This window comes from Octopus bimaculoides, chromosome 25, assembly GCF_001194135.2.
Source record: "Octopus bimaculoides isolate UCB-OBI-ISO-001 chromosome 25, ASM119413v2, whole genome shotgun sequence".
In the NCBI taxonomy this organism is placed as follows: Eukaryota; Metazoa; Mollusca; class Cephalopoda; order Octopoda; family Octopodidae; genus Octopus; species Octopus bimaculoides.
In genome coordinates, this window is record NC_069005.1 from 29,323,378 (window position 1) to 29,339,185 (window position 15,808).

Below are 15,808 nucleotides of genomic sequence, written 5' to 3' on the forward strand. Positions count from 1 at the left end.
GGGCAGCTCCTTTGGTCCATTTTACTGAAACAGATTTAAACAGTTCTAAAAATATAGTTTACGGTGTCAGGCACCATTAAAAACATAGGCCAGTGTCTTTTTTTAGATGATTTAAGGTTTATTTTAAAAGTTGGTAAATATTTTTTTTTAATTTTATTTATCAAACAAATGTCCCAACTGATCAAGACAGTGGAGTGTTAAAATAAATGAAACACTATTTGAAAGTTGGATGATGATGGTGGTGGTGGTGGTGGTAGTAGTGGTGATAGTAGTAAAAGTAGTAGTAGTAGTGGTGGTGGTGGTGATGTTACTATAGCAGTATTTAGAAGAGAGAAAACTACTGATGTCTTTTGGTTGGTTTACACAACAAATTCATGTTCCAACCACACAGAGGAGTGGAAAAGGCTTTCTTCAAATCATACAAGATTTAATTTAAATTAGAATAATTAACTTAATAATATCACATACTAGAAAATCCTGTAAAGAAAACTAAAAAAAAAATTATGTAATAAAAAAAAAAGCAGAAAGCAAAAGATGATTTGAAATCTAAGTGGAAAGACAGAGTTTACAGGTTTGGGTCACTTTAAACAGTGGGTTATTTAAATTTTGTCATTATATAATGACAATAGCCAATTAGATTCTTTTTTTTTAGCTGTCAAATATTCTTTGTGGATCTAATGCAAAATTTCTACTTTGAACATAGCATTTATTTGACTAAGAATCTCTGGAAACTATTCCACCGTAGAAATAGTATCACATGCTAGTCCTGAAATTACAAATAACAAAAATATGAAAAGATGCTTTTGGATGTAAGCAAAACTGTCAGTTTCCAACAGTTCCTCTCGACTGCTGTGTAAGATCAGCATCATTTTAGTCAGGGGAAAGGGGCAAAATTCCAAATATGGTAAGCTAAAGACTCTTCATACTATATATAGATATATATGTAACAAAGTCTTTACCAACATGCAAATTTTCATTCAGGAAAACTGTATTTTCCCAGTTCAAAGTCTCAATATATAAAAACAAAAATTTCCATTATGAATGGCTTAGAAAATTTAATTGTTGAGATGTTTCTAATTAAAATAATCATGTAATTATAAATTGTATGTATGAACCCACAGTTGAAAATTTACAAGTTTGTGCTGGATGATTAATGCTGAGCTTGATACAATGAGAATGGTAGTAAAAAGCAAAATGTGACCTTTCTGTTATTCCCCCCTCTTTAGTATCTACGCTCCAGGAGAGGAGGGCATTATAAAGAATAGCGAGGGGAAACAAAAGGGAAAGGTACACTGGGTTTGTGCTTGGAACGTCACACAAGTTGTTACCTACCCTGTGGAGGCATACCATACTGTGGTCGATAGGGTGGCACACTGCTTGAATATGGAGATGAGAAGTTGGAAGTGTTCATGAAGGGTGATGCTTGAGGTGAGGATTGGGCTGATACAGCCGACGTAGGCGTTGGTGTAGCAGCAGGGCTCTGCTGAGGTGGTATTGTAGGAGGTGCTGATGGTGGAGCGGTAGTGGTTGTCTGTCCAGGATTGACAAGACGGTTTAAGATGTTGCGTTCAGACATTTGGAGCCTCTGTGTCACAGGAGGTATGCGGGCCAGGGTGGCAGGTAAACGGCTAACATCTTGTTTCATATCACTGAGTAATTCTTCGAGCTGATTGAGAACTGAAAATAGAAAGAAATAGCGATGGTTTTTTTTTTTTTTTTTTTTTTTTCGTTTTTACTAGAATTTAAGAAAAATTATTTGTAAAATATCAGTAAAAATTTTGTGCCAAAAAAGCTTAAGTTTTGTTTCACAACTGAGAAAAAATTTTTTAAAATTTTCTGCAAGGCATGGTTGTCTGGTTAAAAAGCTTATTTTGTAACCACAGTGGTTTTGGGTTGGGTCCTACTAGGCTGGCACCTTGGGTGTCTTCTACAGCCACAAGCCAACCAACACCTTGTGAGGGTATTTTGTAGACAGAAACTGTGTGGCAATCCGTCATATGGATGTTGTTTATCCTCCACCGGCTTGAATTTTTTTTAAATTCAAATGAACCAACCCCAGTACTTATTTTTTGTTAACTCTGGTGCTTATTCTATTTGTGTGTTTTTGCTGAACTGCTAAGTTATAGTGACTTGACCACACCAACACCAGTTGTCAAGCAGTAGCAGGGGACAAAAAGACACACAGAACTGGCTCCTTTCAGTTCTTATCAACCAAATCCACTAACAAGGCTTTGGTTGGTCTGAAGTTATAGTAGAAGACACTTGCACAAGGTGCCACGCAGTGGGACTGAACCCAGAACCATGTGGTTGCGGAGCAAGCTTCTACCCACACAGCCACGCTTGTGCCTATGCACTCAAAACTGCATTACCCTTAACTAAGGTAAACAGTTTTATATATGTATCAATCTATCTTTTGTTAAGGAATGTCATGTTTGAAACTATATTTTTTTTATTTTCTAATCCTTTTTTTTTTTTTGATAGATATTCAACATTTTTATTGGAATGACCATGAAATTTAATTCTCCAGTTGAAAGGTTACAAAAATGGGATTAGAAGAGTATCACAATGACATTAGATGTTAAATTGAAATGGAAATGGAAATAAATGTGTAGCAAAGAAATACCTTTGTGTAGGACAGCATTAGCTGGTTTGTTTCCAGCCAAAGATTCTTTAGACAAATGCTGGTGACTTTCTGCCAAGCATTCTAATTCAGCAAACCTAGGAAAAATAAAAATGTATAAATATCAAAATATAGTATATATATATATATACATATATACACACACACACACACACAGTTATATCACACCCCCATATGTATAAATACATTTTTGAGACCCCCTTCGGTCATGAATGACCATGGGATTGCACCTAGAAAGTTACCCTCCCAGGCACAAGTCTGGGCAAGGTTGTTTATGGAAGACAAGCAGTCGCCCATGCATACCAGCCTCCCCTCTCCATGCCACTGATGTTGTCCAAGGGAAAGGCAAAGGGGCTGATACAGCTTGGCACCAGTGACATCGCAACTCATTTCTACAGCTGAGTGAACTGGAGCAAGTGTCTTGCTCAAGAACACAACATGCAGCTCGGTCCAGGAATCGAATTCACAACTCTACGATCGTATGCTCAATGCTCTAACCACTGAGCCATCACAATGTCCACAAGGCTGTGGCTTTCGTGGATACGAAACTTTTGGTAACTATGACCAGAATTTAACTTTTTGTTTTAACATATATACACACAAATACATGTAGTTCTATATACACATACACGTGTATAGACAGACAGATCTATAAATAGCAAGATTGTGTGTTGTGTATGTACATCAAAAAGAAGAGAGAGAGAGAGAGAAAGGTAGAAAGGTGGTGAGAGAAAAGGAGAAACAGAAAAAGAACAGAAGAAATAGAGAGAAAGATAAAAGAGTAAGATACAAACCTGGCATTAAGTGCCATAGCAGGATGGTTAGGATCTTGCGTTAAGTTAAGGTAAGCTGCTCTTCTTAGCTGTTCCTCAATCACTAAAGCTTGCTCCAGCAGCTGTATATAACAAAAGAATGTGTTAGATGCACTCTGCAACTGGGTTCCTTTGCTAACAATAAAACAATAAACATTTTTAAAAAGTGCGGCCAATCCAATGCTCAGGATCAGTACTTTCTATCAAGCCCCAAAAGGACGAAAGGTAAAGCTAACCCTCAGCAGGATTCGAACTCAGAGTGCAAAGAAGCAGAAGAAATATTGAGGTATTTTGGCCTGATGCTCTAACAGCCCAGCTGATTTTTTAGGAGTGTAACTCCAGATGTGGTAGGAGCCTGGAAGAAATACTGGTTAGATTCCACTGTTCTTTTCGTCACAGCCAACAATAAAATGGCCAAGATTTATAAAGACAACTTCCATGCCATCCTTTACACTTTATTCATCCGAAATAAAAATTTACATAAAGCAGCACCCAGTATTTGAAGATATTTGTACAGTTTATCACAAAAACCCTTTATATTTTTAGCCTTTTAGCATTCAAATTATTCTATCAAATGCAATGCATTTTCATTCACATTGTTTTAAATTAATATGGCATTATTTTGTAGCTTTGAAATTTTGATGATGTGATTCTATATTTTTGGAATGGCATTGATGGGTAGGAGTGATAGGCTGGATCTGACTGGTTAGAACATAAAACCGGTAACATGTTAAGGCCAGATATAGCCAGTTTATAGGCTAAAGAGTTAAGTAACTCCCCACTCCTCATTTTTATGAAGTATGGAGGTATCAGTTATACACGTTAAAATACTTAGTACAGCTCTTTCTCTCCACACACAAACACTCATGATAAAATATTCAAAGGTATTCTAAATAAATGTTTAGTGCAATATTAGAGCAATAAAGGTGCAATGAATTTATGAAGTGACAACATTAATGAAGTTAAAAATGGGATTTTTACAGATTGGGGAGCATGAATTCTAATCAATTGTAAATGACATACCTTGAAGCGACGAGCTAGGAATTTATTCTTGATCTCTAGGAAGTTACCTTTCCCCTGTTCACTTTGGAATGGTTCATTGATAATTTGGAAACGGATGTCATTTTGGATATCTTGCCAGCGACCATATCCATGGCTGAAGTCAATAGGTTAAGGAAACATTTGGGAGTTTGGAAATAAGGGAGAAATTCAATGAGAAAAACCAAACAATCCAAACAAATTAATTAAAATATCAATGTAATTATTGTAATAATAGTGAACCACTCTAATACTCAATAATAATAATAATTAATCTAATACTCAGATTAATTCTGTCTCCAATGCAAATAGACAAGCAATGATGATAAATAATGCTTTTTTTACCACAAAAGTTGACAAAGATCAGGGATGGAACAGGAGAATACAACAAAAAATTATATAAAATGCATAAACAAAGGAAACAGCCAAAACGAAAAAATTCCCCCAAAATTCCTAGGCCAACTGGTAGAAGAAACCTCCACAAAAACCAGTCACTCTAAACACTAAGACAAGTGTCAGATCCCAGTTGTTGTTCTCCAATCCACAAGCATATGCTCTTAAAGCAGGCCTGTTCACCTGGACCATGCTTATTCACCTTTTAATAAATTTGCTGGGAGGCGGTATTTCCTACTCCAACTTTGAAGATGATGAGGGCTTGACTGAAAGGGAAGGTGTCTTCAGTCTTTTCAATCTTGTTTACCATACCTCTTCCCTAAAGCTGCCCAGACATAAAAACTCCCTTTCACAAGGGATTGGTTGGCCCAAAACTTTAGAAGACATTTGTAGAAGGTGCTGTGAAGTTGAACCCGAAAACCTGTGGTTTGTGAAACAAACGCAACCACACAGCTATGCCTGTTCACACTCACAGAGTTTCTGTTCTCGAAATGAATTACATCAGAATATCATTTCCCTCTGCAGAGTGGTTGGTGCTTGGATGGGCATCCAGCTCTAAAAACCCTGCCAAAACAGACAGGGTAGCCCGGGGTAGTCTTCTACCTGGCCAGTTTCTGTCAACTGTCTTACCCATGCAAGCATGGAAGACAGATGTTAAACGATGTAGAGAAAGTTAACATTGGAGAAATCTGAAACTTTCCCAGTTAACTCTACTAGCTTCTTTTTTTTAAACACATATCCCACCGGTGAAGTCTAACTGATCTTATTTACATCAGTGAATGCAATAGGGATAAGACCACACCCTTAAAAGTTCCGTTTTATTAAAAAATCCAAAGAAAAAAATTGACAGAGCTATAGAATACAAAGCAATAATAAAAATAACTCAACCAACTGAAAAAGAAGCTGAAATACATAAATTTTTCAAAGGATACGTAACAATGCCAGCCAATAACCAGTAATCATGGCGCCTGTGCCAAACCTCATGTTCTTTGCCCGGCTGCAAAGCTCTCTGTTCATTTTGCCACAAAGTATGCAATTCAGTAAAACCTCCGTCAGCAATGTTAAACATAAACTTTTGATTCTGTTCTTCTTTCTTCAGATCAACGGTCTTAGGAGGTTGGGACTGTGTCGAAGACTGTTCATCAGTTTCATCTAGCAATAAGAGAAAGACTTTTAAGAACACAAAAAGCTTAATTCAACAGACTACAAAAACAGCAGCGTTTCTGGCTGTTCTGTTATTTAATTAATATACTAAGTAAAAATTTCAGGTATTTGACCACGAAGTCCATGGAACAAAATTTCCTGCATTCATTTGTAAAGTTAAGGAAGTTATCAAAAATTGAATCCCGTCAGTGACTTTTGGGACACCCTGTACAATCCTCAATATGCTATGTCTGGAACAATAATGATAGAATGATCACAGCTTGAATGCCCTTTATCGTAGGTCTTGCTTGTTCAAAAGTGACTTTGGGTTAAACAACAACATAAGCCGAATCTTGATGAATGACAAGAAGCATCAACAGAGACATTTTCAAAACCAAAAATGAAACTGAACAAGACAGCAAGAGACCGAATTGCCAGAGACATCTAACAAAGCAACCAGACACTGGCAGGCATGAGGGATGATTGTGATGAAGATGAAGTAAATGAAAAATAATGAAGTCTAAGCAATTAGCAAGAGAATGGTTGGGTGAAGACAATATGGAGAGTAATAATCTTCAGACAAAAAGATGGATTGTTGAATTATACCTGAACATGTATACATCGGGTTTTTACAGACCTACACATGCAGTTGTATGCATAAATTCAAGCATATACATCAAGAAAGAAAGAAAAGCATCTCTTTTAATCTATGTATATTACTGGTGCTAACAGTATATAAAACGTTTCTCACACTTGTCCCTATCCTAAATCAATCCAACCAAACATTCACTTCCGAAACCAGTTCCTCAACACAGCACTTAATTCCTGTTACATACAGAAGACTGGATACGAATATCTTCCCTGGACAGGTACCTTTCATAAACAGACTTAGTGCCCATCACCTAAACAAGGTAACTATTCTTTCTGGAGTACAACACAAATACCTGTTGTGTTCCAAAATTCAAATTAGCTTAGATCTTTCCCCGACACTCTCTACCACTTTTAATGGATATTTCCGTACCCACCCCGTCCCCTTTACATCTGGAATATACCATCTCTTTGGATTGCAGACTCAATAGTTTTCAATTCACATTTCTGTATTTCTCTAACCTGAATCAAGTCTAAACAATGAACTCTTATTTAGCTTGTTGGCAGCACTCTGCTACCCTTGTGCTCCAAATCTCAATACTCCTCAGTACCTCCTAAAACAGAGAATAATGTACCTTGCTTCTTTTCTTCTTTTTCTTCTGTAGCTTTCTCTCCTTCTTTCTTATCCTTAACCTTATCTTCTTTTTTCACTTTATCAAGAGTTTCCACTTTGTCTTCAGACTTTGATTCTTTTGTGTCAGTTCCCGTTTTTTCTTTGTCTTTGAAAAAAATACATATACAAAGTTAGTTTCCAAGAGCCACTCAAGGCCCCATTGTTAAGCATCAGACAATCATCTGATGAGTCCGCAGTTAATATCTCATCACTGCATTATATCAGTTTTTGGCAAGACAGCTCTCGTGAGCCTAATGCACCAAGCTTTAGGCCCTGCTGCCTCTAAGCAGCAGTGCTAGATAACTGGAGGTTTCATTGTGTCAGTGGTAAGAGTACAAAAGATTTCATGCCTAAACCTAACTGTACTAATAACCAGAGTTTCTGACCCTCAAATTTTTTTTTTTTTAATGCAACGATGGTGTAATTTTAGAATTACAGTGGTGTGGAAATATTTCGTTATGCAAAGCAATTGAAATAAAAGAGCAAATCAAAATCCTTTTATAAAAAAAAAAAAAAAAAAAAAAACTGAAGCAAGATTTTATGATGTAAGCAATGCAGCATTTCATAGAATTTAGCAGTGAATTTTATTTTAAGAAAAATACTCAATCAAGAGCTTTTAAACTGAACATAAAACTTAGAAAGAGTGGACCCACAAGTTAAGAACAAGATAGGGTTTTTGATTATCAGCTTTGCTAGAAAATTAATCAGTTGGCCAAAAAATATAAGACGTAAGTTAAATCTCAATGACTGTTAATTAATAGAAATAGAAATTAAATCTAAAATAATCCAAGCTAAGTTTTCCACTCAGATACTAAAACAAAAGAAAAACGTCAACAACAAAAAATATTTTCATGAAATACTAATTCCCAACAATTCTTACAGATTTTTTTAATAAAACAATGTTAGGACAATATACTCAAGAACTTTTAGACCTTTCTTTATAACATAATTGCAATCATATTGAGTACAGCATAATCTGAGTTTCAGAATTGTAAATGGTGTCAATCTTTGTGTGAGGACTAGCTGTTCTTCGGCCCTATGTCTGCCAAGATCCAGGTGATAATAATATTAACCTTTTTGTTACCATATTTCTGTTCAAATACACTGCCTTTGTTTCACTTTATTTTGAAAATAGCAAAGAATTTAGTCAATTAACTTTGTCATTATTATGCTAGTGCTTGGAATATAAATTGACTGGAAATTTTGAAGGAATGTTTCAATTTAACCAGGCAGTCTTGGGCAGGTTGGTATCAAAAGGGTTAATATTCTTATTAATACTTCTACTAATAAACTATTATTAAGGACATTTTCTTTTCCATGATTAAAATACATCACCTGTGTTCCAATCAATTTTGAAAATAATCGGGAATTTGAAGTTCTGATGATTAAGACAGTACATAGAATCCAACTTACAAGGTTCTTACTTAAAATTATGAAGGATGTAACTTAAAGATGCATACTTTAAAATCAGAGAGCCAGAGGTAACCTCAAACAGAATGGTATCAAAAGCATTAAGACAGTTAAGCCAGATTTAAGAAAAAATTGGTTTATCTGAATGAACACTTAAATTAGTCAACCATGAAACAGCACACAACACAATGGCAGATAATCTTTCCTACTAGTTAACTAACATGAGCTATAAAATACATCACCACAAGACCATCATCATCATCATCTACAAACAACAAAGACGTTAAACCACAAGAATCTTACCAGACTTCAGATCTTTAACTTCATCAACTTCCATCTTTGTGTCTTTCTCTTTGTCTTCATCTTTGCCTTTAGCATTGCTTTCTTCTTCCTTTTTGGAAATGGGTTCATCAATTTGCATGCTTTCCTCTTTGTCTTTACTCTCTGGACTCGCCACCTCTTTCTGTAAAATAGCAGGTGTTTGGGCCAAGGTTAACACCAATGAATAAACTGCTACCCAAGTTACATACAGAGCTGTCAGTTTAACAACAAGGCTATACGGATGATTAACTCCTTGAGTGTGTTTTTTGCGTGTCAGTGTCCCCAAAGTATGGATGCAGTCTAATGCCCAAAATAAGTAAAGGATAAAAGATATATGTATGTGTGTGTGTATATATGAGAGAGAGAGGGGGGGGAGAGGGCGGGAGAGAGAGGGAGAGAGAGAGGGAGATAGAGAGGGAGAGAGATAGGGAGAGAGATAGGGAGAGAGAGAGGGAGAGAGAGAGGGAGAGAGAGAGGGAGAGGGAGAGAGAGAGGGACTGGTGTAGCTGCTTAGTTAAGAAGTCTTTTTAGTAACCCCATGGTTCCAGGTTCAATCCCATTACAAGTCATCTTGGGCATGTCCTGTACTGCCACCTCAGGTTGACCAATGCCTGCTAAGTAGAATTTAGTAGAGAGAAACTGTGCAGAAGCCCATTGTGTGTATTTCCTACAACTTTACCTCTTAATAAGAACCAATACTGTTCTGAAAAATTAACCAAGTCACTCAATACATTCAAGATTGTCACGAAAAAACAAGAATACGAGAGGCAATATGATTAATGATTAACACAACCCCACCCCACTTGCAAAGGCAGTGCTCCAGAATGGTCACCGTTCAATAACCGAGACCAGTCACCAGCATAAAAACGAAACAAAGTCTCACCTTCTCTGACTTCTCGCCAGCTTCTTCAGTGGCTGCTTTTTCTTTGTCATCTTTCTTCTCTTCAGGTTTATCTACATCCATATCCTCATTATCTTTGTCCCCAGGTTTATTTCCCTTGTCACCACCCAGCTTGCTTTCCTCTTTATCACTTTTATCTCCTCCTCCTTTTTCTGTAGAAGCAGCTCCTGTTTGTTCAGTTTTATCACTTTCTTCTGTTGTGTCAGTCGTCTCTGTCTTTTCACTTTCCTCGGGTTTCTCCGTCTTATCGACCGAGTCTGGTTTATCGACTGAGTCGGGTTTTTCGGTTTTGTCGGGTTTATCAGTTTTGTCTGTCGTTTCTGTTTTCTCTGTCTTTTCAGTTTTCTCTGTCTTTTCAGTTATTTCTGTCTTTTCAGTTTTTTCTGTCTTTTCAGTTTTGTCGGTTTTGTCTGTTTTGTCTGTTTTCTCGGATTTTTCAGTTTTATCAGTGTCTTTGCCATCGTTTTCCTTTTTAACATCAGATGCACTAATACTTTGATCTTTAGTCTCTTCATCAACATCAATGTCTTCTGATTTGGCATCATCTGCGCCAGCTGCGGGCGCGTCTTTTTCTTTTTTGATTCTCTCTAACGCCTCAGTTGCCTTCATATAAGGCATGCTGTGGGTGCCATTGATAGCTTCAAATTCTTGAACCTAGAAAGATGTTTAAAAAATACACATAATAAGAACAGAAGAGGGAAAGAGAGAAAAGATATACAGGGTGTCCACAAAGACTGGGTACATGGAGTACATAAAATCATAATATAAACAATTAAATATAAGAAATAATCATTTCTTAAAGTATGTGTTAATCCCCATGTACCCAGACTTTGTGGACACCCTGTAGTTTGTGTTTACACAAAAGGGCAAAAGAAAGGTTTAAAATACACACACACAAATCACTATCCATTAAATGTCCCATTTTCCATGTTAGCATTGATTAAACTGTTCGACAGGAACCAATAAATGGGAGGACCGCTTCAGTGCATGGCCTAGCAGTTAGGGTGCTACACTCATGATCGTGTGACTACGGTTTCCATTCCCTGACTGGGTGGTGTGGATGTTGTGATTTGAACAAAAATCCTCATCTCACTTTGCTCTATGGTCAATTCGACACCCGACATAGGTTAACCATGCACCTGTACAAGTTAAGGATAGTTTGATGGAGGGAGTGAGTTAATGTACAGCACAAACAAACAAACAAACAATTTGTGCAAGTTGTTTTCAGACAAGAGACTACCACCATACTAAGCACACACACCACACAGAGCCCAGGGCAGTCCTCCCACTTGTCAGGAGTTCTGAAGATATGCCAAAAGGCATGACATACTACCAAAGGATATTGGTGTGGCCAAACTAACAAAACATTGTGTGCACATGTATACATAAAAATTATGGATAGCTAGATATTTACCTTTTTTCTGACAAGGGACATGATGCCGATTCTAGTCAAGACATGCTGCCTCGATAGACCTTCGCGAGGGACACCATCAGCAAATGTTTCCGCATTATCAGCGCCTGGTTCACAAAGATGCCTCATAAACAGGGACACATATGCTCTAAATACTTTCTCCGATTTACCTCTTAAATCTCGTACCAGCCTAAGAATAACAAAAAAAAAAAAAAAACGGAAGATTCCAGTGTTTGCAAATAACAAGAGCAGTTATTAAACTATTAATAAAATAACACAAAGAGTGAGAAACTAACCATTGTGAGTTAAAAGCATCTTGAGGTGGCATTCCGTATCTCATTACTGCATTTAAAAATGCCTTTCGTTGACGCGCATTGAAACCCAGTACCTGTAAAAGAGAGTTCCATATTGTAACAACCCAAACAAGTAAACCGTGAAAAAAAAGAAAAAAAAAAGATCAGACATTTATCAGCTTATTTTCTTTCTTTATGATACTTTCATAATTACTGCTCCCCGCCCCCAAATATCAAAAGTATTATTTCCAGTTTTTAATCATTACAATTTGACTGAAATACAGAGGTAGATCGTCTATAACCTTTCTGTCACCAACTCCAACCTCTTCCTAGGCCAGATATGTTTTTGAACAAAACTCAAAAGGAATGATACTGTTTGTATAATGTTAAAACCAGGAAACACAGGCATATACATACTCCCATCATACAATACATACACACACACACACACACACACACACACACACACACACACACACACACACAACAGGCTTCTTACAGTTTCTGCCTACCAAATACATTCAAAAAACTTTGGTAGGCCTGGTGCTATAGCAGAATGTACTCGCCAAAGGAGTCACACGGCCACAATTTTGTCAAATGTTAGTAAATTCAATATTAAAATCCATTACCATTGCAAAACTGCCAGTATGCAACATTTTAAACTAATTTTGGACCTTGGATGAAGTCATTTCACTTCAATTACACTACTCTCAGCAAAGACATGACCACAACCCATTTCTCCCACCTTTCATATCGTCATTTCAAATTCAGACACAAAACCGGAAACCTCGGGGTGAGGGAATTGGCCAACACCCTCAATCCGATTACATGAGGCCCTTTATTTTATCGACCCTGGCAAGATGACATTAACATTAATGGGATTTGAACAAAAGACTTAAAAACTAAATGAAATACCATTAGACATTGTTTTTCATGCTCTATCAACTCTGCGAATACCTCTAAAAGATAGAGTAATGGATGCAATGCCTTCTACCTTTCATAACATGATAAAAACAAACCACCAAATGTTAATAAAATTTCATGCAAAAATATTCTAAATAAATATTAAGTTCTACATACTTCTATTTGACCATTGACTCGAGCTAACAAAGGTGGCAGTGGTTTGTCCCTGTCTGACACTCCGGACCGCTTCCTATTGCTACGGGCTGTAAAAAAAATAAACGGAGTTGATTAAGTTTAACAGGTATGAAAACCAAAATTAATATTCGCAAAATACAGTAAAACAATAAAAATTTTCAATATTCCACAGCCAAAGTAACAGTTTTAATATATGATATTAAATATTTTAAAGCCAGAGAGTTGATCTCATAAGCATGATGCAAAATGGGTTACAGAAATCCCTTACTTTATTAAAAATAATCAAACAAGTTTTATGAAAATAGGATAAAAATAAAAAACTTACATTCTTGTTTGTCTTCAAAGTCATCATCATCTTCTTCATAATCTGAAAAAAATCAAAACGTTGAAAATTAGCGTTTTGTGAGTTAACCCCCACACACAAACACACTACTAAATAATGGTAAAGTACTTTTAAAGGGTGCGAAGGTAACTTCTGTAAACAAGTAACTGATGAAACAAAGCCCCCTTTTTTTTTTCTAGTGCAACTGGTTTTGTCATTTAAGAAATAAATTTGGACAAACATAAGAAATACACAAAAACACACACAGTTTTTGTATTCAACAGCAAAAGAAACTCTCAAATCATAATTAGCTAATTGCCATATCAAGTGTTAATCTCGTACATTAAAACACAAATTAACATCAGTCATCAATAAAAGTAATCTTTAAACACCAAGAAACTGATGCAAGAGAAACACTATTAAATTTACTAAAACGCAGCATGTGTTTGTCAAGAGTACATATACCTACATATATACACTAGTAAAGTAAATAATATACAAGACAAGTAAATTAATCACAGAAGACATATTCACAGATGCTTCTTTGCCAGTGTCTGCGGCAGGGGGAGTTGTAGTAACCAGAAGAGTGGAAACTTGTCAGAGTTTCTTATTTTTACTAAGAAGAGACATTGACTCAAACAACATAAACAATCTCAAGACATTTGAGATATCAAGTAACTGGAAGATTCTTAACAAGGAGAGTAATGTTAAAGGTTCTGTTCTATTGACATCGAAAAGACAAATGTTTCTCATGGCTTTTTTTTTACTGTTGATTTGAAACAGAACCCTGACAATACAAACTCATTGAGTTGTATGATCATGAAGCTCCCAATATTGGTTTCAAGTTTTGGCACATGGCCAGCAGTTTTGGGAGGGAGAGGCCAAGACGAATCGACTCCGGTGCTTATTTTATCAACTCCAAAACTATGAAAGGCAAAATCAACTCCAGCAGAGTTTGAACACAAACGGACGATATGCTGCTGAGTATCTTGTCCAGCATGTTAACGATTCTGCCAGCTCACTACCTTAGATATTGATATCGTAACGTTCACAGCATATAATAAGACATGCACAAACAAAGAACCAAGAAGAAAGCAGGTAAACCACTTCTAATGAGTTAGACATAAAAAAAAAGCACTATTTAAAGATAATAATTTAATTTCATTTACTGTGAAGTAACATTTGAACTTGTATATAACTTACCGTAAACGCGCGAATACAAGGTGGCATCAGGAAGAGGCCATCATGAATTGAAAAAGAAAATAAATAACATTTATGAAATATAAATATCTAAATTATGATTCAAAACAAACAGGAAATAAATTTGTATAAACAGGTAGAAAAAAAACACAACATAACTGAAATCTTATAGAAAATGGTAAAAATTCATTTTAGCATTTAAAAGTAAAGGCTCAGACCCATGAGCTTACAATAAAGATCCCCAACACCTGAATCACTAAGCCATATGCCTCTTCCCCCACCCCACCCCACAAAAGATACAAAAAGTAGGAATTTAGGAAGCAAATTAAATGTTTTTAAAACAATATACATTTGAAAGGGGAGTGTTTTGTTGATTTTTTTTCTCCTTTTTTTAAATGTAAGCTTTTGAATTTTCCAATTTTTGACCCCCCCATCATTCCTATATTTACAAATGTAGACCCTTCGAGAAAACAGGGATCCTTTAATTCAATGAAGTTGAAACTTCACCAATATCTAAGTTTGATAAAAACAGACATGAGTTCCTAAATTCATAGGTTTTGATAAGTTCCCTTCCGCCCTTGGGCTAATAAGAAGTAAATGAAAATGAACCAAGTCATTTAGTGTTCTGAAAGAAACTACTACAAAGATTTGTGTTAAAAAAAAATTAAACACCAGTCTAAGCATTATAATATCATACATATACATTCATATACACACACACTCACAGGTAATGTTTATTTGAATGGGCAACAACAAAAACATATAAAGTAGGATAACAATCATTCAAAAGAGGAGGAGGGAGATATTAACAAATTAATCGATCTACCTGTTGGTCCACTGAAGTCTGAATCAAAGTCTGACATGCTGTCTTTCCAAGCATCGTCATCTTGTCCATTCATGGCATCATTATAGTTGACTTGTTTTCGAACTCTTTTACCCTTACCTAGGGTTCTGGCTAGGTCTTCTTGTTGCTGTTCATAGTGGTGTCTTAATAGTTTCTCCCAGTACGCTGGGTCAGCATGTTCAGCTTCTTGTTTTAAGATTTCTGTTTCGGGTTCCTCCTACAAAGGAAATTGCCAACAAAAAATGTACCTTTCACATATCGATAGTTGTCAACAATTCGGTCCGCTTGGCTACCCCAATAGTAATATTAACAAATAGGTGCCCTTTGCTACCCAGTAGTAACATAAACAAATAAGCACCCTATGCAAAAATGTGTATTCTTTGCTTCTCCATCACAGTGGTCCAAATTATTCAGTAAATTCAGATTTATTTCCATATCAGTCTTCAAGCTAGGAAGTTGTTGTCAATATGAAGATGGTGGAATGAGAAAAATGCCTGACTAATAAACAGCAAATTTCATATTTTTCAACTTTCTACCAGTAAAATGAAATCAAAATACATTAGAGGTAGCTTATTATTCATATAGGTTTCCATCTCTCTAAGTTATGAGATTTTCATTTCTAGTTGTTGGAAGACTAAGTCAAAACTAAATGCTCTGAAACTGGATAGCAATTTACACAATTTAATTTACGGCATGGTTCCAGTTTAGTAAAGAGGGTAC

General features: G+C 36.1%; 1 protein-coding gene across 10 annotated transcripts in view; it reads right to left on the reverse strand.

Annotated features, from left to right (window-relative positions):
- LOC106871687 (chromodomain-helicase-DNA-binding protein 4) overlaps positions 1-15,808 on the reverse strand; it is a 75,708-nt gene that overhangs the window by 6,959 nt on the left and 52,941 nt on the right. For 7 of the 10 annotated variants that reach the window (XM_014918292.2, XM_014918288.2, XM_014918287.2 and 4 more), the window contains 13 exons: positions 15,071-15,305; positions 13,048-13,080; positions 12,705-12,790; positions 11,628-11,719; positions 11,335-11,521; positions 9,903-10,574; positions 9,002-9,161; positions 7,251-7,394; positions 5,817-6,036; positions 4,477-4,609; positions 3,436-3,536; positions 2,624-2,718; positions 1,333-1,677 (listed from right to left, as the gene is read on the reverse strand). In XM_014918292.2, coding sequence (XP_014773778.1) covers positions 1,333-1,677; positions 2,624-2,718; positions 3,436-3,536; positions 4,477-4,609; positions 5,817-6,036; positions 7,251-7,394; positions 9,002-9,161; positions 9,903-10,574; positions 11,335-11,521; positions 11,628-11,719; positions 12,705-12,790; positions 13,048-13,080; positions 15,071-15,305 — 2,503 coding nt within the window. Of the gene's footprint in view, positions 1-97; positions 1,678-2,623; positions 2,719-3,435; positions 3,537-4,476; positions 4,610-5,816; positions 6,037-7,250; positions 7,395-9,001; positions 9,162-9,902; positions 10,575-11,334; positions 11,522-11,627; positions 11,720-12,704; positions 12,791-13,047; positions 13,081-15,070; positions 15,306-15,808 lie in introns of those variants that run through there. The other 3 variants (XM_014918285.2, XM_052976849.1, XM_014918294.2) reach the window with 3 other exon arrangements.